The sequence below is a fragment of the Aquarana catesbeiana genome, linkage group LG06 (genome assembly GCF_042186555.1).
Source record: "Aquarana catesbeiana isolate 2022-GZ linkage group LG06, ASM4218655v1, whole genome shotgun sequence".
NCBI lineage: Eukaryota > Metazoa > Chordata > Amphibia > Anura > Ranidae > Aquarana > Aquarana catesbeiana.
This window is the reverse complement of record NC_133329.1, coordinates 368,511,982-368,538,977: the sequence shown is the minus strand read 5'-3', so window position 1 is coordinate 368,538,977 and position 26,996 is coordinate 368,511,982. Positions and strand designations below refer to the sequence as shown.

The following is a 26,996-nucleotide window of genomic DNA, read 5'->3' as shown; positions in this document are numbered from 1 at the left end:
CCTGCTTCTCTGAACCATGGGAGACATACACGCCTCTATATGGGAGAACTAAAGGACTCCACCTATGACACAGGTGGACACTAATGAGAGGTGATGATGAGGGAGTGGGGTGCTCCTACCCAAAAGGATTTGGTCAGAATCCATACAATAGACAAACAAAATATTTGGGGGGGGGGGGGGGGCTCACCCTAAAAGATGCATTAAAGCTGGTGCAGCCATAAGACCATAAAACAGAACAAAATATTACAGCGCACACATGCAAAAAAAGAAATTTACCTCCTGCAAGGCTATTTAAAACACCTGGACATTTCCAAAAAAAATATGGGGATTTGGTCACAAGGAGGAACAGTGCCCCATCCTTGGTGTCAGTGGGAGGAATAGTGGCCCATCCTTGGTGTCAGTGGGAGCAATAGTGCCTTTTATCAGTGTCCCAAGGGCAAGCAAAGGGCCAGATCTGGTCTACAGGCCACAATTTGGACACCACTGGTCTAGTTATCGCACTAGATTGTGTACCACCTAGATACTCTGCTACAACCACACCTTAACACTCTTAGGAACTGTCCAGAAGACTCAGGTTTTTGAATTTACACTAAACAGGACTACTCCCTTAACATATGTATTCCATATTTCTATTTTCAGGTGTTTCTGGAGCTATACTGTCAGCTGCTGGTGACAAAGTGAAAGAAGAATGCAGTAGGATTGGTAAATCTACGTTATTAATTTTTGTATGAACCTCATGAGTGTACTATATACTCATCTCTAAGAACAGCTCACAATAAATACTCCATTTTTTTTAATGAAATGATTTGTAGAATATATACAAGTAAAACTACTGTCAGGATCTGCTATTGGAAAAAGCATGGGATCTGCTTATTATGCACATTTGCTTTTTAGTTGTGCAGACCAGCAAACGAGAAAGGAGAGAGGAGGAGATTCTTCTGACACTTCTCAACACCCACTGCACCCTCTTTCCCCTATAGTTCCATTCATGGAATTAGCCACAAAAGGTCCTGAATTAGACAAAAGAGGGAAACAAAGCAAAAAAAAAAAGGTTATCAGAATTGTGAAGTTTGGTGCTGCCCCCTCTAATCCAGCCACCTTGGGCACTGGCTAATATTGTAAATACAGCTCTGCTTGTGATCAATTTATGGAACTATGTATACTAGCACACTGTGGTTAAGGATTTTAAAATGATTTGGCATTGCCTGGTATTTAAGATACTACTACCTTCTTTATTTTAAGTTCATTTTTTTGATGGAGTGTTTCTTTTCTCCAGGAGGGTTGAGAGTTAATTGTGCTGTAGTAACCAGCGGTGGAAATCTTAAAGCTAAACATATCATGCATATTATTGGTCCAACATCAGTGCCAGCCTATGAACCTTCCATAGACATGATTCTGCTTAAATGCCATGAGAGCAAGTTCACCAGCCTGGCTCTACCAGCTATTGGAACAGGTAGGCAAATGGTTGTTTAAAGGGGAGCTATAAAGAAATATCTGTAAACACAGTAACAGGTTGTGTGCACTGTGAACTCTAACAGTGCCTGCACACTGAAGGCTACAATCTAAAAATCATGAAGCTGAATATAATGAAATTACAATGTGCTATGGCTGCCTCTAAGAACTATTTTTTGTAGAGCACTGGATTCAGATTTTCACAAGTTGACAAGGTGCTTTGGGGTGGGGGGGGGGGGTGCAGAGCCCCTCCCTGCCCCAAAACACCCACCCCCCCAAATTGAGGGCATGTGGCCTGGTATGGTCCAGGGGGGCTCTCGTCCCCCCCCATTCCTGACCTGCTGGGCAGCATGCTTGGATAAGGGTCTGTTTTGGATATCGGGGGGGACCCCATGATGTAATTTTTTTTTATTTGCCATGGGGGTTCTCCTTTAAATCCATACCAGGCCGAAGAGTCTGGTATGGTCTTTGGGGGAGACCCCATGCTGTTTTTTTTTTTTTTTCAATTTTAGCGTGGGGTTCCCCCCCTCAAGATCTATACCAGACTCAAAGGGCCTTGTATAAAATTGGGGGGAACCCCACACCTTTTTTTTTTTACATTTTGGACTGGAGTTCCCCTTCAAGATCCTAAGAGCTCAAGTTGCATGCCACAAGTCGGATCAGTTAAGATCACGATCCAACTTCGATGATTACATTCAAATCAATGGGCTGAATTTGTGCTCAAGATGGACCAAAGTAGTGCAGGAACCTTTTTCAAAGTCGGACCGACACAAGTTGGACCACTTAAAGCGGAGTTCCACCCAAAAATGGAACTTCCACTTTAAGTGCAGGTGACCCCCCTGACATGCCACATTTGGCATGTCATTTTTTTTGGGGGGGGAGTGGATACCCTCTTTTTATAGGGATCCAGCTCCCACTTCCTCCCGGGGCACCGAGGCGCTGGAAGGAAGTTTACCTCTTCCCCCTCCCTCTCGGCAATCATCTTGGACACATCACAGGTCCCAGATGATTACCCGGCCAGTCACAGTGCGCAGCGTGGCTCGCACATGCACCGTGTGTGCCTGCCTGTGAAGCCACAGCCGGGCGCCCACAGTGACAATGCCGGCGCCGCAGAGAGGAGAGGGGAGAGGTGCGGGGCTTAGTTTGCCCACATCGCTGAACCGTGGGACAGGTGAGTATCCGATTAATAAAAGTCAGCAGCTACACTTTTTGTAGCTGCTGACTTTTATATGGGTGGAACTCCGCTTTAAGACAGCTCTCATAGGGAACTATTGATTTATACACGTCATGCAACATGTGTTCCCAAGTCGTAGTGTATGTCACACCAGTGTGAACCGGGCCTGTCACCAGTCAAACAATTAATGATTTTGGACTCTCAAGATTTTCGTTTGGTGCTTTTATTGACCTACAAGACGTGACTATCTTAAAGATAATTTAAGCATATATCAGAGAAAAAAAAGACCATGCAGTTGGACATTAAAATGTCTTTAATGCCAAAACTGATGTAGCACCCTGTAGTTTAGGCTCCTTGCAAATTTACTTGCCAGGAGTAGTTATCCTGGTCGATTGATAGAGATCTATTGATTTCTCCCTAAGTTTGGCCTTGTTGCACTTTTCTCTTCTACCACTAGGTGACCGGGTGCTTGGTGGTACTAGATATGAGAAGGCCAAACCCAAGGTCAGGTTATGGGTATATGGAGCATCTCAGCCAATGGACAGGGGTTTTCTTGAATCCCTTGGCCTGCTGGGAGCACCTATATATTTGTGTGGAGTCAGGTGATCTATGCCACCTTGACGGCTGTCTGGGTGGAGGTGTGTCATATGTCCCGGCTGCTAGGCCAGAGATTTGGCCCTTTCCTGGGTGCTTCTGGCTGCCAGGCTGTGTGAGGGCTCATCCAGAAGTAAGAGGGAAGCGCAGGTTTGGGATTACGGCTTGCAATCCAGCCAAAAGTGACAGTTCTGCTAGGCCGGAGAACCTGTCCTGATCGGAGGCAGAAGGGGAGCTGTCGCCACTAAAGGACCAACCACCTTTACCAGGGACCACAGTGAGTAACTGAAGCAAGTACCGGAGCAGTATTCTCACCGAATGGGCACGGTGGAGAATTGGGAAACTTCAGGCGGTGATCAAGTCAGGGACCCAACTAGAGGAGGTGACGCTTGCAGAGCAGCCTTGTATGTCAAGCCAGGGACTGAGCCGGTCAGCAGGGGTGAAGCTTGAGGAGTATCTGGAGTGCCAAGCTAGGGACCCAGCAGGGAAGCGTGGGTGATGCTTGAGGGAGATACCGCCGCAAAGATTGGAGAAGCTCAAGGGATTCAGAGTCAGTGAATCAGTGGGTCTAGTGAGAGACCGGGAGCTCAGTGTTGAAGAACTACAAGGAGAAGTTTTAGTGAAGGTGAAAGAACTGTTACGTTTGCGTTAGGAACTGTTAAAGACTATTGCCATAGGAGACAGCATTCCTGCATGTGCGGATGTGGCGCCTTGCTGGGGCCTTTACCTGTACAGCTGTCCTCCTATTGAAGTCTCGGAGTCTGCCAATTGAATCTACAACTACTTAAGGGTGTCCTGGCCCTAATCCTCTTCCCCCAAAAATGCAAAAAGGACTGTTAAAAGAAATAAAACCTGTTTTACATCCAAGAAGTGTCTGGTGCTCAATGACTTTTACCATCTTTGCACCCACTATGCCTCACAACCCACTACATATTGAAGGATGTCAGCTATCTTTGGCCTTGGAGGTCCTCCTCATTAGACTGGAAGAGGCTAAAGACTTTGCTACACTATGTTTATAGGTTTGGATAGAGAATGTAAGGAACCATAATATAGCTAAAACTAGTTTTACATTTTGTAAAGAGTAAGGGGTGGTTAACAACCTTGTTGGGTTTTTTAGTCCTGTGAACATTGTCACCAGTACAAAAAGTGATGAGAAATCCCTCGGGACACATAGCAAAAAAAGAAATAATTCACAGGGGTTTTAACCATTTTCTATTCTATAAAAAATATGATTGTCCAAAAACTTTTTAGGAAGTCAGTCAATTATTTTTTAGGGATAAACTTTTCACAACAATAAGTAACAGGAAGCCAATTAATGCCAAGCTGACAAAAACAGAAACTCGTTGAGTTGAAATATGCTTTCATTATTACTATTTTGTATTTATTTTATTATATATTTTCTAAGGCATGGCTCGTGTTGACCCCGAAGCATCCATTAAGGCAATATTGAACAGCGTTTTGAATTACTTACTGGAGGCATTGGTTCCAACTCTTGAAAGAATCAGCATCATTGTCTTTCAAGAAAAGATTTACAAGACCTACCTTAAAGTTTTCCAAGCCAAATGCACTGAAATCCAGGTAATTATAATCAAACTTCATGGAATTATTCACAGATCTTGGCATTGTGAAATCTTGGTGTGTGGGGTGTTATGTTCCATTGCTTATATAATGTATGTATATCATCTTTTCAACTGTCCAAACTTAAAGCTTTATGTGTATCTGTTTAGGCAATTCAACGGGAGGAAAGAATTTTAGCAGCAATACAAGCGCAAGGTATGTATTGAAAAATGAATAAAGAAAATCAGGGCAAACCCAGTGCATTAAAAACCTTGGACCCCCCAAAGCCCATTGAAACTGTTAATCATCACTGATCACATGATGGAGACACCCTGCAGTCCTGATTAAAAAGGGTTAGCACACCTGATTTTGACCTTTCACTTGATCTGGTCACTGGTGACCAAATGACCCACAGGCTTGTAATCTGGTTGAGACTGCAGTGCTGAAGTTCCCATCTTTGCCTCACTCTTTATAATTGGGTCTCTGTGCTTGTGCAGGACAATAATCAAGGCAACAAAAACCACTATAAATAGGTCCTTTCACTTGTCTGTTTGATGGACTCTGCTTTGCTCAGCAGGGGATTGATCCGCTGATCTCCGCTGAGCAGGTCCATCCCCACTCACTGTGCAGAGACAGGCCTGTCAGAGTTCCGCTCTCTGCTATTGGGAGATAGGAAGAAAATGGACCGTCTGTCTATTTTCATCCGATCCGCCAGACGGATGGAAAATAGGGACACCATCCGTCTGGATTTGTCAGACAGGATCGGATAGCAGCGGGTGTCAGCGGACATGTCACCGCTGACATCCACCACTTCATAGCAGGTGAATGGAGCGTCCGATCAGGTCCCTCTGAAAAACTGACAGGCGGAACTGATCAGAAAGCCCGTGTAAAAGGGGCCTAAAGCTGGATACACACTATACAATTCCCTTTAGATTTTTTTCCTTTAGATTTACCAAAACCATATAATATGGGGTCAAACCTAAACACTTTCAATTTGTATGCAATCAGGCAGGCCCTTCCACAACATGATTGAAGGTAAATCTAAAGGAAATCCAACAACAAAAGTTGTATAGTGTGTATCCAGCTTTAAGCCTTGTACACACGATTGGATTTTCCGACATGAAATGTGTGATGACAGGCTGTTGGCGGAAAATCCGACCGTTTGTACGCTCTGTCAGACAATTGTCTGTTGTTGGATTTTCCGAGCATGTGTACACAAGTCCGTCTGGCAAAAGTCCAAAGTACAAACACGCATGCTCGGAAGCAAGGACGAGCCAGAAGCGGTCGGTCTTGTAAACTAGCGTTCGTAATGGAGAATTAACATTCGTGACGCAGCAAATTATGAAATCTCGAAATGCAGCGCACAATTCTCTTCTTCTTTAATGGAATAATAATGAAGCTGCTTTGCTGGTGATACTGATGGAGTTATTGCAAACAAATTTTCAAAGGCTTTTTTTTCCTAGTGATATCTATAATAAGCTTTTTTTTTTTTTGGTGCAAGTTACCACAACACCATTATCCCGTAGTTTTTAAAATCAAAGATACATCTATGTTGGTGTCCCTTGCTAGTTTTACGTTGTATTTTTTAAATGTAACTGCCTACTCCCAAACTGTCATTTGAAGTAAAACACATAGCCAAGTATTATTCTACACAATTTTTTTATTGTTCATTAAAAAAAGAAAACAAATAAAATTAGACATGCTATCTGCCAATAGAACTTAACCAAAAAGTGCATTCTATGCATCCAAAAATATAGAAAATATACCAAATCAAATCGTTATTATTCAACCAAAAAATAAAATAAAAGCCTCATGAATGTGTCCTGCTTCTTAATATAGGGGGTCAACAATGCCAAGAGCTGGTGAAAGCAGGGGTCCGTCATCCGGAGATAATTCCGAAAATCATCCGGATTTTTCTCCTGGAGCTCCTGCAGCAAAGGCATATGACATAATTGGTCACGATTAATAAAGCAAACAATTTTTGGTCCAAGAAATCCTCCTCCTCCTGTTCCTGGACTGGACTTGGGTCAAAGCAATAACTCCAAGGTCAATAATAACACGTTACCTCCTAGGATTCCGCAACATACAGATATGGCCATTCAGAAACAAACTGAAAAGTGCGAAATGAAATGTGCGATATTAAAAGCGTGAATCAACACTCCCCAAACTTCTACTAACACAAAATTAACAGAAGGAGCACAAAGAGTGGCGCCTGACAATTGAACTCCCTCATTTTCGGCTCGTAGTACGTCTAGTACGTCACTACGTTCGTGTTTGTTGGCCGACAATTGTGTACCGTTTGTATGCAAGACAAAATCCAGGCATGCACCTTCAGACAAAAGTCAGAGGTTTTGTCTGCGGAAAATCCGATCGTGTGTACGAGGCTTAAGACTACTGACACCACTGATTATAAATAAAAATGTGCGACCCTCTGACCAAGGTTAAAACAGGTTCTGAGGAGGAGACATTTCATCTCCTTACCTGTTAACCGCCCTCTGAAAAGCAATCCATCATGGATCGTGGCACTGGCAGGGGCTTCCACTTGTGTAAACAAGCCCAAGTGTAAATACATAATCTGACAGCTATCAATTTCATGGAGGAAATTTATTTTAAGATATAATAATTTAGTGTATCCTCAACCAAGATGAAAAGTAAAATAAGGCAGGGAGATCTCACTGTTGGAATATGCCAGACATTTAATGAGCCAGGCCAATCCAGAAGAATCAATCAATAATTAAAATAACACTTTTGGATATACTGGTCCTTTAACTGAAGTTTTGTATTTAGCAGTATCAGAGCTTATAATATTATTAGGGACTGTGACAATGGGCTTTTTTTCACGCCAGATGAGTATTGCATTCACACGCAAATCCAATGGAATTCAAAACTTGCCTGAAGTAAGTCAGATGCACCTGTCAGTGAATTCTGAATGCTCTCAGAAGCATCTTGAACTGAGGCCATCAACACAAGTCTAAAGCCTTGTACACACAATCAGATTTTCGGACAAACGTTCGTCCGTTTATTTGTTGCATGCTAGTCTCATATCGAAAGTGAAGAGGTTACCCAATACATGAACATTCTCGTATGACAGAATACAACTGCGTTTAATTGTTTTGTATGTATTCTTTTGTTTCTGAGCATGTGTAGTCTTGCTCTTACGATTTTTTTCAGACAAAAACCGTACTAATTAAATGAAAATCGGACATTGTGTTCACGTACAATTAAAATTTTATAGCCTGCACATTCCGTTTTTGTCATAAGAAAATTTGAAATCGGCTGTTGAAAGCACTATACCAACGATCTGAAAATCGTCAGATCGTTCGTCGGATGAAATTTAACTTCCAATTTTCTTATCGCGTGTACGGGCCTTAAGGCTGGGTTCACGCTGCTGTGTGGAGCGGCTCACACCATGGGTTCGGTGCTTCCCTGTTTACCATTTCAGGTTCGAATTTTTGACTGGATTCGGACCTGAAACAGACCAGAAGACGTACAGGGCTCCTGTGCAATTCGCCCTGGAGCCGCTCCGGAGTTGTGTGAACCGGCTCCATTGAGAGCCAGTCACAATCTTCTGACATGTGATCTGGATGCGGAGAAACTACCATTCATTTCACATTATTGTGAACCCAGCCTAAAGCCTATATACACAGGCCCTTATGTACACTAAGGTTTTATTAATTTAAAGGCAATTCTATATATCATGTAATGTATACCTGCCTCTTCTCCATCCTTTCTGTTACAGTTAAGATTCAGTACCCATTAACATGGACGAACATCGGAACATCAGAATTTTTGGAAGTGACTCTGCGGGAGGATTCAGAAGAATTCAAAAAAGTCAAAAATGACTTTATGGCATCTTCAACACCAGGATCATTTCAAGTCCTGAAGGTTATTTATGTTGTTCATTATTGCCATTCTGATTTTACCAGTTAATAAGCTGTGAGATGCCAATATTTTATTCTATCTTTTCATGTGACAACACTGAAGAAATGACACTTTGCTACAATGTAAAGTAGTGAGTGTACAGCTTGTATAACAGTGTAAATTTGCTGTCCCTTCAAAATAACTCAACACACAGCCATTAATGTCTAAACCACTGGCAACAAAAGTGAGTACACCCCTAAGTGAAAATGTCCAAATTGGGCCCCAAGTGTCAATATTCTGTGTGGCCACCATTATTTTCCAGCACTGCCTTAACCCTCTTGGGCATAGAGTGCTCCAGAGCTTCACAGGTTGCCACTGGAGTCCTCTTCCACTCCTCCATGACGACATCACAGAGCTGGTGGATGTTAGAGACCTTGCGCTCCTCCACCTTCCATTTGAGGATGCCCCACAGATGCTAAATAGGGTTTAGGTCTGGAGACTTGATTGGCCAGTCCATCACCTTTACCCTCAGCTTCTTTCGAAGGCAGTGGTCATCTTGGAGGTGTGTTTGGGGTCGTTATGTTGGAATACTGCCCTGCGGCCCAGTCTCCGAAGGGAGGGGATCATGCTCTGCTTCAGTATGTCACAGTACATGTTGGCATTCATGGTTCCCTCAATGAACTGTAGCTCCCCAGTGACGGCAGCACTCATGCAGCCCCAGACCATGAGACTCCCACCACCGTGCTTGACTGTAGGCAAGACACACTTGTCTTTGTACTCCTCACCTGGTTGCCGCCACACACGCATGACACCATCTAAACCAAATACATTTATTTTGGTCTCATCAGACCACAGGACATGGTTCTAGTAATTCATGTCCTTTTGCCGCGTACACACGAGCGAAATGTCCGTCAGAAAAAGTCAGATGGGAGCTTTTCATCTTATTTTCCGACCGTGTGTATGCTCCATCTGACTTTTTCTGTCAAAAATTCAGACGGACTTAGATAGTGAACATGTTCTAAATTTTTCTGACCGAACTAATTACTATCGGGAAACCCGCTCGTCTGCATGCTGTTCCGACGTTCCAAAAACGATGCATGCTCTGAAGCAAGTATGAGACGGAAGCTATTGGCTACTGGCTATTGCACTTCCTTTTTATAGTCCCGTTGTACGTGTTGTACATCACCGCGTTCTGGATGGTCAGACTTTGGTGTGACCGTGTGTAAGCAAGACCACTTGAGCAGAATTCCATCTGAGTTCCGTCGGAGAAACCTTCGGAGTTTATTCCGACGGCAAAATCGGTCGTGTGTACAGGACAGTAGTCTGCTTGTCTTCAGCAAACTGTTTGCAGACTTTTTTTTTGTTCATCATCTTTAGAAGAGGCTTCCTTCTGGGATGACAGCCATGCAGACCAATTTGATGCAGTGCGCGGCGTATGGTCTGAGCACTCACAGACTGACCCCCACCCCTTCAACCTCTGCAGCAATGCTGGCAGCACTCATACGTCCATTTCCCAAAGACAACCTCTAGATAGGACGCTGAGCACATGCACTCCACTTCTTTGGTCGACCATGGCGAGGCCTGTTCTAAGTGGAACCTGTCCTGCTAAATCTCTGTATGGTCTTGGCCACCGTGCTGCAGCTCAGTTTCAAGGTCTTGGCAATCTTCTTATAGCCTAGGCCATCTTTATGTAGAGCAACAATCTTTTTTTTCAGATCCTCAGAGAGTTCTTTGCCATGAGGAGTCATGTTGAACTTCCAGTGAACACTTTTATATGTTGGCAGGTTCTCTGGTCCTTATTTTGTTTATTTGGGTGAGTCTAGGTTGTGCGCATTAGTATTTTTCCTTTCATATTCGCCTTTGTGTATATGTATATATTTATTTCACTTGTATCGTTTAAAGTTTTGTGTAAGGTATACAGTATCTCACAAAAGTGAGTACACCCCTCACATTTTTGTAAATATTTTATTATATCTTTTCATGTGACAACACTGTAAAAAAGTAGTGCGTGTACAGCTGGTATAACAGTGTAAATTTGCTGTCCCCTCAAAATAACTCAACACACAGCCATTAATGTCTAAACCGCTGGCAACAAAAGTGAGTACACCCCTAAGTGAAAATGTCCAAATTGGGCCCAATTAGCCATTTTCCCTCCCCGGTATCATGTGACTCGTTAGTGTTACAAGGTCTCAGGTGTGAATGGGGAGCAGGTGTGTTAAATTTGGTGTTATCGCTCTCACTCTCTCATACTGGTCACTAGAAGTTCAAAATGGCACCTCATGGCAAAGAACTCTCTGAGGATCTGAAAAAATAATTGTTGTTCTACATAAAGATGGCCATAAGAAGATTGCCAAGACCCTGAAACTGAGCTGCAGCATGGTGGCCAAAACCATACAGCGGTTTAACACTACAGGTTCCACTCAGAACAGGCCTCGCCATGGTCGACCAAAGAAGTTGAATGCACGTGCTCAATGTCATATTCAGAGGTTGTCTTTGGAAAATAGACATATGAGTGCTGTCAGCATTGCTTCAGAGGTTTAAGGGGTGGAGGGTCAGCCTGTCAGTGCTTAGACCATACACCACACACTGCTTCACATTGGTCTGCATGGCTGTCATGCCAGAAGGAAGCCTCTTCTAAAGATGATGCACAAGAAAGCCTGCAAACAGTTTGCTGAAGACAAGCAGACTAAGGACACGGATTACTGGAACCATGTCCTGTGGTCTGATGAGACCAAGATAAATGTATTTCATTCAGATGGTGTCAAGCTTGTGTGGCGGCAACCAAGTGAGGAGTACAAAGACAAGTGTGTCCTGCCTACAGTCAAGCACGGTGGTGGGAGTCTCATGGTCTGGGGCTGCATGAGTGCTGCCACCACTGGGGAGCTACAGTTCATTGAGGGAACCAGGAATGCCAACATGTACTGTGACATACTGAAGCAGACAATGATCTCCTCCCTTCGGAGACTGGGCCACAAAGCAGTATTCCAACATGATAACAACCCCAAACCTCCAAGATGACCACTGCCTTGCTAAAGAAGCTGAGGGTAAAGGTGATGGAATGGCCAAGCATGTCTCCAGACCTAAACCCTATTGTGCATCTGTGGGGCATCCTCAAACGGAAGGTGGAGGAGCGCAAGGTCTCTAACATCCACCAGCTCCGTGATGTCCTCATGGAGTGGAAGAGGACTCCAATGGCAACCTGTGAAGCTCTGGTGAACTCAATGCCCAAGAGGGTTAAGGTAGTACTGGAAAATTCAGGTGACCACACAAAATATTGACACACTGGGCCCAATTTGGACACTTTCACTTAGGGGTGTACTCACTTTAGTTGTAAGCGGTTTAGACATTAATGGCTGTGTGTTGAGTTATTTTGAGGGGACAGCAAAATTACACTGTTATACAAGCTGTACACTCACTAGTTTACATTGTAGCAAAGTGTCATTTCTTCAGGCCAAAAAAAAAAAAATTCTGCCCAAAGTGTAAAAATTTTGTGTGGCCACCATTATTTTTCAGCACTGCCTTAAACTTCTTGGGCATGGAGTTCACCAGAGCTTCACAGGTTGCCACTGGAGTCCTCTTCCACTCCTCTATGATGACATCACGGAGTTGGTGGATGTTAGAGACCTTGCACTCCTCCGCCTTCCGTTTGAGGATGCCCCACAGATGCTCAATAGGGTTTAGGTCTGGAGACATGCTTGGCCAGTCCATCACCTTTACCCTCAGCTTCTTTAGCAAGGCAGTGGTCGTCTTGGAGGTGTGTTTGGGGTCGTAATCATGTTGGAATACTGCCCTGCGGCCCAGTCTCTAAAGGGAGGGGATCATGCTCTGCTTCAGTATGTCACAGTACATGTTGGCATTCATGGTTCCCTCAATGAACTGTAGCTCCCCAGTGCTGGCAGCACTCATGCAGCCCCAGACCATGACACTCCCACCACCATGCCTGACTGTAGGCAAGACACACTTGTCTTTGTACTCCTCACCTGGTTGCTGCCCTACATGCATGACACCATCTGAATAAGTTTATCTTGGTCTCATCAGACCACAGGACATGGTTCCAGTAATCCATGCCCTTAGTCTGCTTGTCTTCTGCAAACTGTTTAAGGATTTTCTTGTGCATCATCTTTAGAAGAGGCTTCCCTCTGGGACGACAGCCATGCAGACCAATTTGATGCAGTGTGCGGCGTATGGTCTGAGCACTGGCAGGCTGACCTCACCCCCTCAACCTCTGCAGCAATGCTGGCAGCACTCATACGTCTATGTCCCCAAAGACAACCTCTTGATATGACGCTGAGCACATGCACTCAACTTCTGAGTGGAACCTGTCCTGTTAAACCGCTGTATGGTATTGGCCTTCATGTTGAAGCTCAGTTTCAGGGTCTTGGCAATCTTCTTATAGTCTAGGCCATCTTTATTTAGAGAAACTATTCTTTTTTTCAGATCCTCAGAGAGTTCTTTGCCATGAGGTGCTATGTTGAACTTCCAGTGACCAGTATGAGAGACTGAGAGTGATAACACCAAATTTAACAGCCATGCAGACCAATTTGATGCAGTGTGCGGCGTATAGTCTGAGCACTGGCAGGCTGACCCCCCACCCCTTCAACCTGTGAAGCAATGCTGGCAGCACTCATACATCGATGTCCCCAAAGACAACCTCTTGATTTGATGCTGAGCATGCGCACTCAATCTTTGGTCAACATGTCTTTGGTCGAGGCCTGTTCTGAGTGGAACCTGTCTTGTTAAACCACTGTATGGTCTTGGCCACCATGCTGCAGCTCAGTTTCAGGGTCTTGGCAATCTTCTTATAGCCTAGGCCATCTTTATGTAGAGCATTAATTCTTTTTTTCAGATCCTCAGTGTTCTTTGCCATGAGGTGCCATGTTGAACTTCCAGTGACCAGTAATGCAGAGTACACACAGTCAGACTTTTCGACCGGACTGGTCCGACGGACCGAGTCCGGCGGACAATCAGATCGTGTGTGGGCTTCATCGGACCTTCAGCGGACTTTTCCAGTCGAAAATCTGACGGACTTTAGATTTGGAACATGCTTCAAATCTTTACGTCGTAGCTCCGCCGGACCCAGAAATCTGCTCGTTTGTATGCTAGTCTGTCAGACAAAAACCGATGCTAGGGCAGCTATTGGCTACTGGCTATCAACCTCCTTATTTTAGTCCGGTGTACGTCATCACGTACGAATCCGTCGGACTTTGATGTGATCGTGTGTAGGCAAGTCCGTTCGTTAAAAAGTCAGTTGGAAGTCCGTCAAAAGTCCGTGGAAAATCCGTCGGAAAGTTCATCAGACTAGTCTGGTCGAAAAGTCCGCCTGTGTGTACACGGCATTAGAGAGAGTGAGAGCGATAACACCGAATTTAACAAACCTGCTCCCCATTCACACCTGAGACCTTGTAACACTAACGAGTCACATGACATCGGGGAGGGAAAATGGCTAATTAGGCCCAATTTGGACTCTTTCACTTAGGGGTGTACTCACTTTTGTTGCCAGTGGTTTAGACATTAATGGCTGTGTGTTGAGTTATTTTGAGGGGACAGCAAATTTACACTGTTATACAAGCTGTACACTCACTACTTTACATTGTAGCAAAGTGTCATTTATTCAGTGTTGTCACATGAAAAGATAAGTGCTGCTATGGCCATTACATTTCTTACATGAAAAGATATAATAACATATTTACAAAAATGTGAGGGGTGTACTCACTTTTGTGAGATACTGTATGTTCTGTGTCTCCAGTGATAACACAAGAAAACTGCAGCATAGAATTCTTCTTTCATTGCTTATGAGAATGGGAACTCTTAATCAAATAAGAAATTCTAAAAAAGAGAAAAAAAAACTTTTTTGTCTCTGTTTGCAGATTGCAAGGATTCAGCACGTGAAACTGTGGCAGAGCTTCTGGATTAACAAAATGGCCGTGGATCGAAAAAATCCAGGAAAGCGCAATATACGTCATCTTTACCATGGTACAGCTTTTGACAATATCAAAAACATTAACCAAGGAGGCTTCAATCGCAGTTACAGTGGAGTGCACGGTAAGACAATCATTTCAGATGAGACACAGAAGCGTACCACCCAACTGATCCTCCTGCCATTTTCTCCATCTAAACTACAATAAAAACCCACCAACTTAAAGAATATGGAAACGCAACATTTCACATTCCTGATATTTGCCTGCTGTACCATGTACATGTATGAAAATGATCCTGTTCTCTTTGTATCGCTTCCCTTGTGTAAAATCCCTGGTGTTCCTGCCAGTCCCCTTTCTTTCCTATTAGAAATTGACCACACCAAGCAGGAGAACACATCGTGGTCAGTTCTCCAGCTGTGTTGGGAGATGATCAGACTTGTCCTGACACCCAGTCCCTGTACAGCCAGTCACTGTCTGGGAGGTTCAGTGTCCTCCTCCCCTAGTTCTTTTGCAGCAGAAAACAACGGAGAGGAAAAGTGATCACTTATAACAAAGGGGAAAAAAGGTATTTATAATGTTTGTTTTTTTATATCTATACACAAATGTTTTGCCTCTCATTTCTATTTTAAACCAAATGGATTGACGAGGATTCCCATCTAGTCCCAATGACTTCTTTCCTCCCTTCATATCCAAAATGTGCTCCTACTGCCTTCTGCCCCCCACCCATGACCTGGATGTTCTGACACTGTGTCAAAGGATCTTTTTCCTTTGCTCGTTATTCCACAGGTTCCATTCTCCTCCTCAGATCTCCCAACTCTCATCTCATGATTTTCATAACAGAGCCCAGCAGACTTACTTGATCAGTTATGTACATGCACACTTGCAGGAGGAACGTGCATGCAGGGAGAGCTCCCACCCATCTTGCTAATGTTGCCAGCAAGCATCCGCAGTCAGGTGCTCGACCAAGAATTCCAGAAACCAGCAGTGGGACATGTCCTGGACCCACGGGACACTGGGATTTTGGTTAAAGCCTAGGACAGTCCTGCAAATCTAAGACATGCTCCACTGCAATATGCCTGGTCCCGAATAGAACTATGGATGCAGACTGACAAAGTCAGCAAGATGAGTAAGACAAGGGCAGTAATTGTAGGGAGGCTTCTATTCTCCTTGCTTGAATGTTCCTGTTCCTCCTGCATGTGCGCAGCTCACACACATAACTGACTGAAGTCTGCTGGGCTCTGTTATGAAAACCATAAGATGGATTTGGGGTGATCATAGAAAGAGAGCGGAACCTGTGAAATACAAAGCAAAAAGAAAAGGTCCTTTGACACAGTGTCAGAGGATCCAGGTCATGTGTGGAAAGCAGGAAACAGAAGACGGAAGGAGCACATTGTGGGTATGAAGGGCAGAAAAGAGTCAACAGGACTGAATTAGACCATAGATGAGCAAAGGGAAGGTAGATGTGCAGCAAGAGGAAGGCCACTTTCACATTGGGAGAACTCTGCTAGGATCTGCCTGCTCAGCGAGAAATTTGTCTGTTGATTTCTGCTGAGCGGGCGGATGGCTTGTCCGTGTCCACTTCGCTTATGCAGAGCAGACACAGACACAGCCTGCTGTCCTCTATGGGCAGACGGATGTAAACGGACTGCCTGTGTGTTTACATTTGACTGTCATCCAATCCAATCCCTATCCGTATTTTTTTTAGCAGATAGGATCAGATCGGAGGTCACTGGGTGTTAACGGATAGAGGGCAATGAATGGTCCGATCAGGTCCACCTAAAAAACTGATTGGTCCACCCATGTGAAAGGGGCCGAATGATACACAGCAGGTCACAATAATTGGGCAGAAAATGAAGCTGGTGGTTTTATTGTGATTTCAAAGAAAACAAAGACAGAAAGAGCAGAGCTGACAGGGGAAATAAATATTCTTGCTTGCCTGGCCTCCTGCACAATCCTACTGGCCAGCGAGGCAGGCCACCATAGCGTGCGTTTAGTTTGTATTTATATACACTATATTATCAAAAATATTGGGACACCTGCCTTCACACGCACATGAACATTTATCCCAGTCTAATGCTGGCCATACACTATACAGAAAATCGGCCGAACCCATTTTCGAAAAACGAACGTTCGACCGTGACCGCAAACGATCGTGCCATCATATAATGACCGATAAATTGTTCAGTGGACATGAATAAATAATTTTTTGTTCGTTTTTTTACATATACCTAGTGCAGACAGTTCGGACGGGAAACACATTAACCTTGCAATTTATCGTACGTTCGGCAGAAATTTTCCAAACTTCCCGTTCGTTTTTTTCCCACAAAAACGTCACAAACGATTATCGATTTGTGCCCATTAACTTGCCGAAAAACGAACGAAGTGTCTATACGAACGATTTTTCGGCCGATTTTTCGTATAGTGTATGGCCAGCATTAGTCCATAAGGTTCAATATTGAGTTGGCCCACCCTTTGCAGCTATAACAGCTTCAACTTCTAGGAAGGCTGTCCATAAGCTTTAGGAGTGTGTCTATGGGAATGTTTGACCATTGTTCCTGAAGCGCATTTGTGAGGTCAGGCACTGATGTGGATGAGAAGGCCTGGTTTTTCCTACTCCCAAATTCATTACAAAGGTGTTCTATTGGGTTGAGGTCAGGACTCTGTGCAAGCCAGTCAATTTCCTCCACCCCAAACTCTCCATGTCTTTATGGAGCTTGCTTTGTGCACTGGTGTGCAGTCATGTTGGAACAGGAAGGGGCCATCCCCAAACTGTTCCCACAAAGTTGGGAGCATGAAATTGTCCAAAATGTCTTGGTATGCTTAAGAGTTTCCTTCACTGGAACTAAGGGGCCAAACCCAACACCTGAAAAACAACCCCACACCATAATCCCCACTCCACCAAATAATTTGGGCCAGTGCACAAAGCAAGGTCCATAAAGACATGGATGAGTGAGTTTGGGGTGGAGGAACTTGACTGGCCTGCACAGAGTCCTGACCTCAACCCGATAGAACACCTTTGGCATTAATTAAAGATGAGACTGCAAGCCAGGCCTTCTCGTCCACATCAGTGTCTGACCTCACAAATGCACTTCTGGAAGAACGGTCAAACATTCCCAAAGACACACTCCTAAACCTTGTGGACAGCCTTCCCAGAAGAGTTGAAGCTGTTATAGCTGCAAAGGGTGAGCCAACTCAATGTTGCCCTATGGTGTCCCAATACTTTTGATAATATAGTGTATGTACATCATCCATATTTGCTGATTACAAATGCAGGATCTGTTTCCTATTTTGCAGTGGAGCCCAATGGTTGTGCTTTATGGCTTCATTCTGTAATGCAAGTCTTTAGCTTGATCTATTAAAACATTCTGTATGAGGTTAATAGCTTGTAGCTTATCCCAACAGTTGTACTTGTTAAAGGGCATGCACTATTTTGAAGGATTAAAACCCCTGTCAGGTTTCAACTGCTAGGTACGGCTTCATTAGGCTCAGTTCACACTATGAACCTCATGTCTAATCAGGGCTTTTTTTCTCAGGAAATAGTTGCAGGAACGCAACGACCCCTCAAAACCCCCGCATACACCCTCCAAACTGCACCAAATAGTGAATAGTGTGGACAAATTTCACTAACAGTGGCAGGGTCTTAACCACTTCAATACCAGGCACTTAGACACCTTCCTGCCCAAGCAAAGCAAAGCTTTCAGCGCTGTCGCAATTTGAATGACAATTGCGCGATCATACATCATTGTACCCAAACAAATTTTTATCATTTTGTTCCCACAAATAGAGCTTTCTTTTGGTGGTATTTGATCACCTCTGCGGTTTTTATGTTTTGCGCAACAAATAAAAAAAGACCAAAAATTAAAAAAAAAAAAAAGTTTTTCTTTGTTTCTGTAAAAATTTTTTGTAAATAAGTACATTTGTGGGCACTGGTTGGCACAGTGTGGGCATAATTTGCACATGTGGATGGCCATGGGGTACATACCTGGCCATCCAGATGTTGCCCCCTTCCCTGGTGGTCCTGGCGGCTTCCCTGGTGGTCTAGTGTGGGCATCCAAGGGGGGGGCTGTGCTGATAAACAATCAGTGCAGACCCCCCCGTCAGGAGAGCCGTCGAACGACTCTCCTCTACTCGCGTCTGTTAGACGCGAGTGAGGAAAAGCGATTAACGGCTTTTCCTGTTGACATCGTGATCAGCCGTGACTGGATACCAAGATTGGTGTAGCGGTGTGTCAGACTGAAACACTGCACCACCGATCACCACGTTGCGCGCCCCCGACAGCTGTTATCCCGAAGGACATCATATGACGCCCAGTCATTTTGCTATAGGCTGGGCGGGAAGTGGTTATAGGGGCATTAAATACCTGGAGTGCATTACATACAAAGTGAACAGTTTGGGGGGTGTTAGTGCAGAGTTCAGGGGTGCGCTACGTACATAGTGAAGAGTTCAGGGGTGCGCTACACACAGAGTGCAGCATTCAGCCTCCTTCCCCAGCTGCTTACCTCTGCACCCCCCATCCACATTACACTTTCACTCCTCTTCAGGTATGTCCTCCACATACAACCCTCCCCCTCTACTGCCCCCATCTTCGCTCCACCATCTCTTACATGTCTTACTTTTTATGCTGTATTAAACTGAAGCTTCAAGTCGGCTCTAGTACCTCCTCGCCCACTGTAGGTGGCTTTGCCTCTCACTTGCAGGGAGACCATCCAGTGGGGTGTCGACATCTGCACTGCACCCCGGGAACCTGCATCTCCCTTGTCCCCATCCTGAACTCAGGGGGAGCTGCTCAGGAGATCAGATCTGTTGGAGCCATTGGGAGACAAGCTGTCACTTGTAAACACAGAAACCAGACTTCTGTGTTTACAAGTGATAGTGGCGAGCAGGGAGCAGAGGGCCTGAGCCAAAGGTGGTGGAACTTAGTTCCACCAAGTTCCAGCTGAAAAAAAGCCCTGTGTCTAATCAATTGCACAGCAACCGCACCATATTCTCATTCAATTCACATGAGATTGAGTGCGGTGCAATTTGAGCCCATTCATTTTGAATAGGCTCAAAACGCACCGCATTACACCCTAGAAGTGTATGCACTTTTTTGAGCCGCACGGCAACCAGACCGCATGGTCATTTTGTACACTGCAATTCTGTGCAGGCAAACGCGCTGCGTTTGCGTCCTGCATTTGGGATGTTGTTAACTTTGTATTGATACTCACAGCAGATCACAAGGGCAGTGCGATATGCATGTGGTGTGGGAAGTGTGCACAGATCGCTGCGATTCCCACACCACATAGCTGTGAACCTAGCCTAATAGGAATGTCGCTTCACCTACTGTAATGTTCACAATGGTTTACCTAGACAGAAAGTGAGGGAAACTCTGCAGGAGGGACACATATGGCAATAAATACCTAACAGAAGCTTTTCCCTTATAAACTAACAATAAGAATTTTTATTTATGTCTGTGTTGCTGTTTAGAGATTTTCCTTTAGTTCTTGTCTGATGAAACCATTGTCATAAGGACAAAGCGAGGGTAAACTCACTCAAATGGAGCTGATTAAACTTATGGGAGTTCTATTCCTTTCCCACTCTATCCAAAGTGACATTTTTTTTTTACATTGGATATATGCTTTAAAAAGAAAGGCTATAGTAGTGGATAATCTACACTGACTGTAGTAAATGCTTTACACATACAGTATCTCACAAAAGTGAGTACACCCCTCACATTTTTGTAAATATTTTATTCTATCTTTTCATGTGACAACACTGAAGAAATGACACTTTGCTACAATGTAAAGTAGTGAGTGTACAGCTTGTATAACAGTGTAAATTTGCTGTCCCTTCAAAATAACTCAACACACAGCCATTAATGTCTAAACCGCTGGCGACAAAAGTGTGTACACCCCTAAGTGAAAATGTCCAAATTGGGCCTAAAGCGTCAATATTTTGTGTGGCCACCATTATTTTCCTTCACTGCCTTAACCCTCTTGGGCATGGAGCTCATCAGAGCTTCACAGGTTGTCACTGGAGTCCTCTTCCACTCCTCCATGACGACATCACGGACCTGGTGGATGTTAGAGACCTTGCGCTCCTCCACCTTCCGTTTGAGGATGCCACACAGATGCTCAATAGGGTTTAGGTCTGGAGTCATGCTTAGCCAGTCCATCACCTTTACCCTCAACTTCTTTAGCAAGGCAGTGGTCGTCTTGGAGGTGTGTTTGGGGTCGTTATCATCATGTTGGAATACTGCCCTGCGGCCCAGTCTCCGAAGGGAGGGGATCATGCTCTGCTTCAGTGTGTCACAGTACATGTTGTCATTCATGGTTCCCTCAATGAACTGTATTTCCCCAGTGCCAGCAACACTCATGAAGCCCTAGACCATGACACCATCTGAACCAAATAAGTTTATCTTGGTCTCATCAGACCACAGGACATGGTTCCAGTAATCCATGTCCTTAGTCTACTTGTCTTCAGTAAGTTCAGTTGTTCACACTGAATTAATATCTGCAGCCTCAAACATTTATATAGTTTTTTAAGCAGAGGTCCTAGAGAATAAAATGCCGGGTTTTGCAATTTTTATGTTTGCACAGCGGTTTTTCAAATGCATATTTTTAGGAAAAAATACACTACATTGAATTTTAATGCACAAAAACACAACATAATACACAATTTTTTGGTAAAATATAAAAGATGATGTTACGCCGAGTAAATAAATACCTAACATGTCACGCTTTGTGCACGCCCATGGAATGGCGAAAAATTACGACATAGGCGATGCTTTAAATGCCTTTACAGGTTATCAGTTTAGAGTTACACAGGTCTGGCACTAGAAGTATTTCTCTTGCTATAACGTTCCTGATGATGTCTCACATTTGTGGTTCACCGTTCACACGTTTGGACCTACTGTACATTTGTGCTTGCCTTTGCGCATGAGCATAGAGGAGGGGGGAGGCTCTATCTTTTTTATTATTTATTTTACTTTTTTTTACACTGTCTCTTTATTTATTTTTTAAATTTATAAACAACATCCCTTGTGATGGCATGGACCATGACAGGTCCTCTTTACTGAGATATCTGGGTTCTAATAGAGCCCAGATCTCTCTTCTGCTCCTCAAGCATCTGATCAAACTGAGATTGGTTTAATCAGATGCTTTCACAAGCCGATAACGGGGAAACAAGAAGTGACAAAATCCTTGTCACTTCCAGTTTCTTAGACCATAGAGATGATCAGGGAACTTCAGTCCTGGACTCCCCAGTGGAACTAGAGAGCCCGGAAAGGCGGCTGGAGGGGGGACTACCTTCCACCACATGTAAAAGCGATCCATCTGCTATTTAGCCACTAGGATCGCTTCTACATTATTCAGCATCGACAGCTGAAAAAAAAAATACTGGGGTCTGCAGCCATGGGCCTGGTATAACCATCATTACCCAAAGATTTATGGATATGTGCTAAGGGTAGCAAGTGGTTACGTTGCAAAAAGTAAAACCTAACAAAGAGGTTCTGTTATTTGCTCCCTCTTTTATATATGCCATTGAATGCATTTTGTTATATCTGTTCAATAAATGCAAAAAATAGCCAGAAAGCCAGCACCATCTTGTGCACTCTGCAGTGTTATCTCACTGCCCAGTTCACCTCTGAACAACAGAACACCCTCCTCACTGGTTGTGATTGACAGCTGCAGAAGCCAATGGCTCCCGCTGCTGATTCTGAGCCGACGAGGATAGAGAGAGCCGAGAGAGCCTCTGCTCTCGTGCACGTTACTGGAGAGCACGTTTTCCAAGGATGAGGACTGCTCTCCAAGACTTACACTGGAAGGGAATATTGGCATTGATGAACACAGAACAGAAATGGGAATTCTTCAACACGACTGTATGTGAACTCACTGCAATGTATATTCCCATGGGCAATAAGTTTAAAAGGTTAAAAATAAAACCTATGTGTCTCACGACCAAAGTTAAAAAAGCTATAAATAATAAGAAAAGAGCTTTTAAAAAATATAAAAATGAAGGAACACAATCAGCGTTTAAATGTTTCAAAGAATATAACAGAATATGTAAAAAGAAAATAAAATACGCAAAAATCCAAAATGAATGACAGATTGCAAAAGATAGTAGGACAAACCCCCAAAAATTCTTCAAATATATTAATAGTAAAAAAGGTCAGGTCTGAGCATGTAAGCCCTTTACAAAATAATCTAGAGTGGATGACTGGGCACAAAGAGAAGGCAAATGTATTAAATACTTTCTTCAGCTCTGTGCATATAAAGGAGCATGGAGGAGTCAAGTCCATAAATCTTTCTATGTCATAAAGATAGAGAGAGGGGAGGAGCTCTGTCCTAACACACTTCTTAAACTAGGGTGGCAACGCTGCTCCTCCACAGATACAGTATGGTGAGTGTTGTCACCCTAGGACGGGAAGTTTGTTACTGGTAGGATTACCTGGTGAAAATAATGGAAGGAAAAGAAAATGAATACAGACACCAAATCTAAGAACTGGTAAGCTGCAATATTTCATTTTTTTCTTCCTAGGTTTAGATACATTTAAAAGTACCGTATATAGCACATATATTTCATAGTAGCTGGTGGTGTAACCGGTTTATTTTACATTGATCTTACAGGAACAGCCAAAGGATACGGCACATACTTCGCTGTGCGGTCAAATTACTCTTGTGGCAACACCTATTCTACTCCTGACAGCAATGGGCACAAGTATGTCTACCAAGCTGCAGTGATAACTGGAAAATATTGTCAAGGAACCTACCAGTTAAAAGAGCCTCCCCACCTCAGTAACGACCCCACCGGTGACCGCTATGATTCTGTGGCAGATAATATGACAGCAACAACGTACTTTGTGGTGTTCCATGATGATTACGCCTACCCCGAATACCTGATCACTTTCAAATCCTGCTAGTGATTCCTAGAACATTGCCAAAGGAAACTGCCAACACTAATACACCAGGCTGATATAGGATCTCCTATAAGGCCCTGACTTTATGGAAGAACTTCACTAAACTTCACCTTTGAACATGCTAGTTGTCTGGCTGGAGTTTTGGCTTCACATGCCATGTACTGGTTTGGGGAACAATGATTTATAAAGTACTGAAGTCAGAGACAGTCATGTGACTTGCATTTTTAAAAGAGGCCAGCAATGGCAGCCAATACTGTATATTTCATTTATCTATACATTTCATTTTATCTATACATTTGTTTAAGCCCCGGTTCACACAGGGGCAGCACGACTTGCAGGTCGCCTCACCGACCTGCACACACCTTCCAAGGCAACTTGCAAAACAACTTCTGTATAGAAGTCTATGCAAGTCGCCCCCAAAGTAGTACAGGAACCTTTTTCTAAGTCGGAGCGACTTGCGTCGCTCCTATTAGAACGGTTCCATAGTACAGAACGGGAGGCGACTTGTCAGGTGGCTAGGTCGCCTGACAAGTCGCCCCTGTGTGAACCGGCACTTAGGCACCAATTTGTAACATTTTAAGCTTACTGAAGATATGCTCTTCTGTGACAAATACTTTTGGAATGATTTGTATAGTTGTATTTTCTGATTTTAACTCCATGGCATCTGCCTTTTAGCTTTAGTTTATATACTCTGTTTTTTAAACTTTAAGACTTTTTGAAACAATTAATCATTCCAGTAAATAAAGTGCATTTAAATCAAATGTTATTGCCTTCAATTTGTATAATCCTATCATATGCCACAGAGTTTTACAGTAGTACATTAAGATTGATTCATTAAACTATGGGGGTCATTTACCATAGCGCCGCGGGGCTAATTTCGCGAAAATTTGTGCGGATTAGCGCTAGCAGCGCTAATTAGCGCTAAAACAGTATTCACTATAGCGCTGGTGAGAAAATACTCCCAAAATCTAATTTACTATAGTTCCCTGAAACTAAATAGCACCCAAATCCTTACTCTGCTAAAAGCTGGAGAATTGCACATGGAAATAATGTTTAGAGCATAATATAATTGCCTAAATGGTACTGAAATATGCAGTATATTATTTAAAGATAATCTGGTTTTAAACTGTGTGAAAAAGTGATTTCTACACTGAAATATCTTTAAAAGTCTGAGAAGAGATAAATTCCCCGTTTCTGTACAACTACTGTAGGTGCCAACACAACTGAACATGCTCAGACCTGCGAATAGCTCTCATTTTAGCTCCAGTGTCTTTTTTTACCAGGCGCTATAGTAAATACCAAAATTAGCGCTTGGCTAAAATGCTTTTTTGAGAATGAAAATTGGCGCTATTATGGTCCAATTGATTCTAATGGTACAATAAATACTTTTAATGTTGAAATGAAATGTATCTTTCTCTGAAATAAATGTTCCTTGCAACAATGTTGCTGCTTCTATTTTGTTTTTTCTCATCTATTTTGTTTTTAAGAATGCTAGAATGTGGAATGTTTTGATAAAATATATTTTTCTCTTTCACTTCACTTGTTACTCTCCATCTCACAACAATCTTTACCCCAAACTCACACAGGTGTCTTTACAAAGCACAAACAATACCATTGCTGATGCAAATTTAAAAATGAGTCACAATTTTTTGTGCTTTTTATTATTTCCAAATATTCATAATTTGAGCCCAAAAAATGTGATATGTGTACCAACATCAGAAATCAAAATGTAATTCCCAAAAATTTGAGGATAATATCACTATTCACTACTAATATCACTATACTCTCACCCACAAAGAAACACCAAATATCACAGAATAAATCAAGAAGAATAACTCTTGAGTAATGTAATTCCATCACCTGTCCAAAGAAATGCAGTATTTATGAGTATTTATGTGTAGGTGGCTTCCACATGTTGCAGCTCTGTGGCTTAGGGGTTAGCACTTCTGCTTAGGATCCCTGATCATCTGGGTTTGATTCCCAAACATGCTGCTTCATGTAGAGAAGTTGTCTCATCTCTCAGGGTCTAAAACTATGTCTAAATGTAGTAGTTATGAATAGGAGGGTCCCACCACCATTGTAAATTTTGCCAGACACACTATCTAGCCAAAATTATTGGGACACCTGCATTTACACACACATGACCTTTAATGTCAGCCCAGTCTTAGTCCGTAGGGTTAAAATTTGATTTGGTCCTCCCTTTGCAGTTATAACAGCTTCTGGGAGGCTGGCTGTCCACAAGGTTTAGTGTGTCTATAGCAATGTTTGACCATTTTTTCCAGAAGTGCATGTGTGAGGCCAGGCACTGATGTTGGATGAGAAGGCCTGGCTCACAGTCTTTACTCTAATTCAGCCAAAATGTGTTCTATCAGGTTGAGGTCAGGACTCTGTGCAGGCCAGTCAAGTTCCTCCACCCCAAACTCGCTCATCCATGTCTTTATGGACCTTGCTTTGTGCACTGGTGCACAGTCATGTTGGAACAGGAAGGGGCCACCCCCAAACTGTTCCCACAAAGTTGGAAGCATGAAATTGTCCAAAATGTCTTGGTATGATGATATATATATATATATATATATATATATATATATATAATATATGTTCCCTTCACTGGAACTGAGGGGCCAAGCCCAACCCTTAAAAACAATCCCACACTATAATCCCCCCTCCACCAAATGATTTGGACCAGTGCACAAAGCAAGGTCCATAAATACATGGATGAGTGAGTTTGGGGTGGAGGAACTTGACTGGCCTGGACAGAGTCCTGACCTCAACACAACAGAACTCCTTGGGGATGAATTAGAGTGAAGACATGCTGGCATTTCATTTGTCTCTAATGAAAGAAAGTTCATTTTGGACTTTAGATTGGAAGCTATTGGGGGTTATTTACAAACATGGTTTGGGAGCATATGCTGACCTAATCTTTGATCTCATTGCTTAATCATGTACACAGAAATGCAGCTTCTAGCAGAAAATGGTCACCAATGTATGTATGGATTGTGGGGTGGTGGTGGGTGTTATGTTTTGAATAAGTGCCGTTTTTTAATATTCTGTTGGAATGCTTTGTAAGAAAGACTGTTAAGTATGTTTCTATAATCTTGCGGATAAAAATGTGATGTGTTACCCTTTATACACTGAAAGTAAAGCTGTGTCCACTCTAAGGTTTAGACAAATTTTAGATTGTAAGCTCCTATGAGCAAGACCCTTAAAATCTAATTGCTAACTGTTTTGCTAAATGTAGCACCATATATCCTGTAGAATTTTTCTAGTAAATGAATGTACATAATTTTGTTTCTGCTGGCAAAATAAAAGTACGTTATTGAGCTTGTTGGGTTTTTTTTATATATTTTTTTTTCTCTTTTCTTTCTTTTAATTAGTTTTGGGGAAGTGCAATATCTTTTTATATCTTATAATTTCTATATGTATTTGTGCACCAAAAAAACTAGTCTCCTCACCCTGGTTCACAGTAATGTTACTTTGAAATCGGGCTACTTCATTTGAAGTAGCCCGATTTCAAAGTAGCAAGGTCAGCACGATTTCAGGTGCT

General features: G+C 43.1%; 1 protein-coding gene across 2 annotated transcripts in view; it reads left to right on the top strand.

The window, feature by feature from the left end:
* Positions 1 to 26,773, top strand: part of LOC141147098 (protein mono-ADP-ribosyltransferase PARP15-like) — a 51,857-nt gene extending 25,084 nt beyond the window's left edge. For both annotated transcript variants that reach the window (XM_073634199.1, XM_073634198.1), the window contains 7 exons: positions 640 to 702; positions 1,277 to 1,453; positions 4,626 to 4,798; positions 4,948 to 4,993; positions 8,517 to 8,662; positions 14,506 to 14,680; positions 23,163 to 26,773. In XM_073634199.1, coding sequence (XP_073490300.1) covers positions 640 to 702; positions 1,277 to 1,453; positions 4,626 to 4,798; positions 4,948 to 4,993; positions 8,517 to 8,662; positions 14,506 to 14,680; positions 23,163 to 23,455 — 1,073 coding nt within the window. In that variant the 3' untranslated portion in view covers positions 23,456 to 26,773. The remainder of the gene's footprint in view (positions 1 to 639; positions 703 to 1,276; positions 1,454 to 4,625; positions 4,799 to 4,947; positions 4,994 to 8,516; positions 8,663 to 14,505; positions 14,681 to 23,162) is intronic.
* The last annotated feature ends 223 nt before the right edge of the window (positions 26,774 to 26,996 follow it).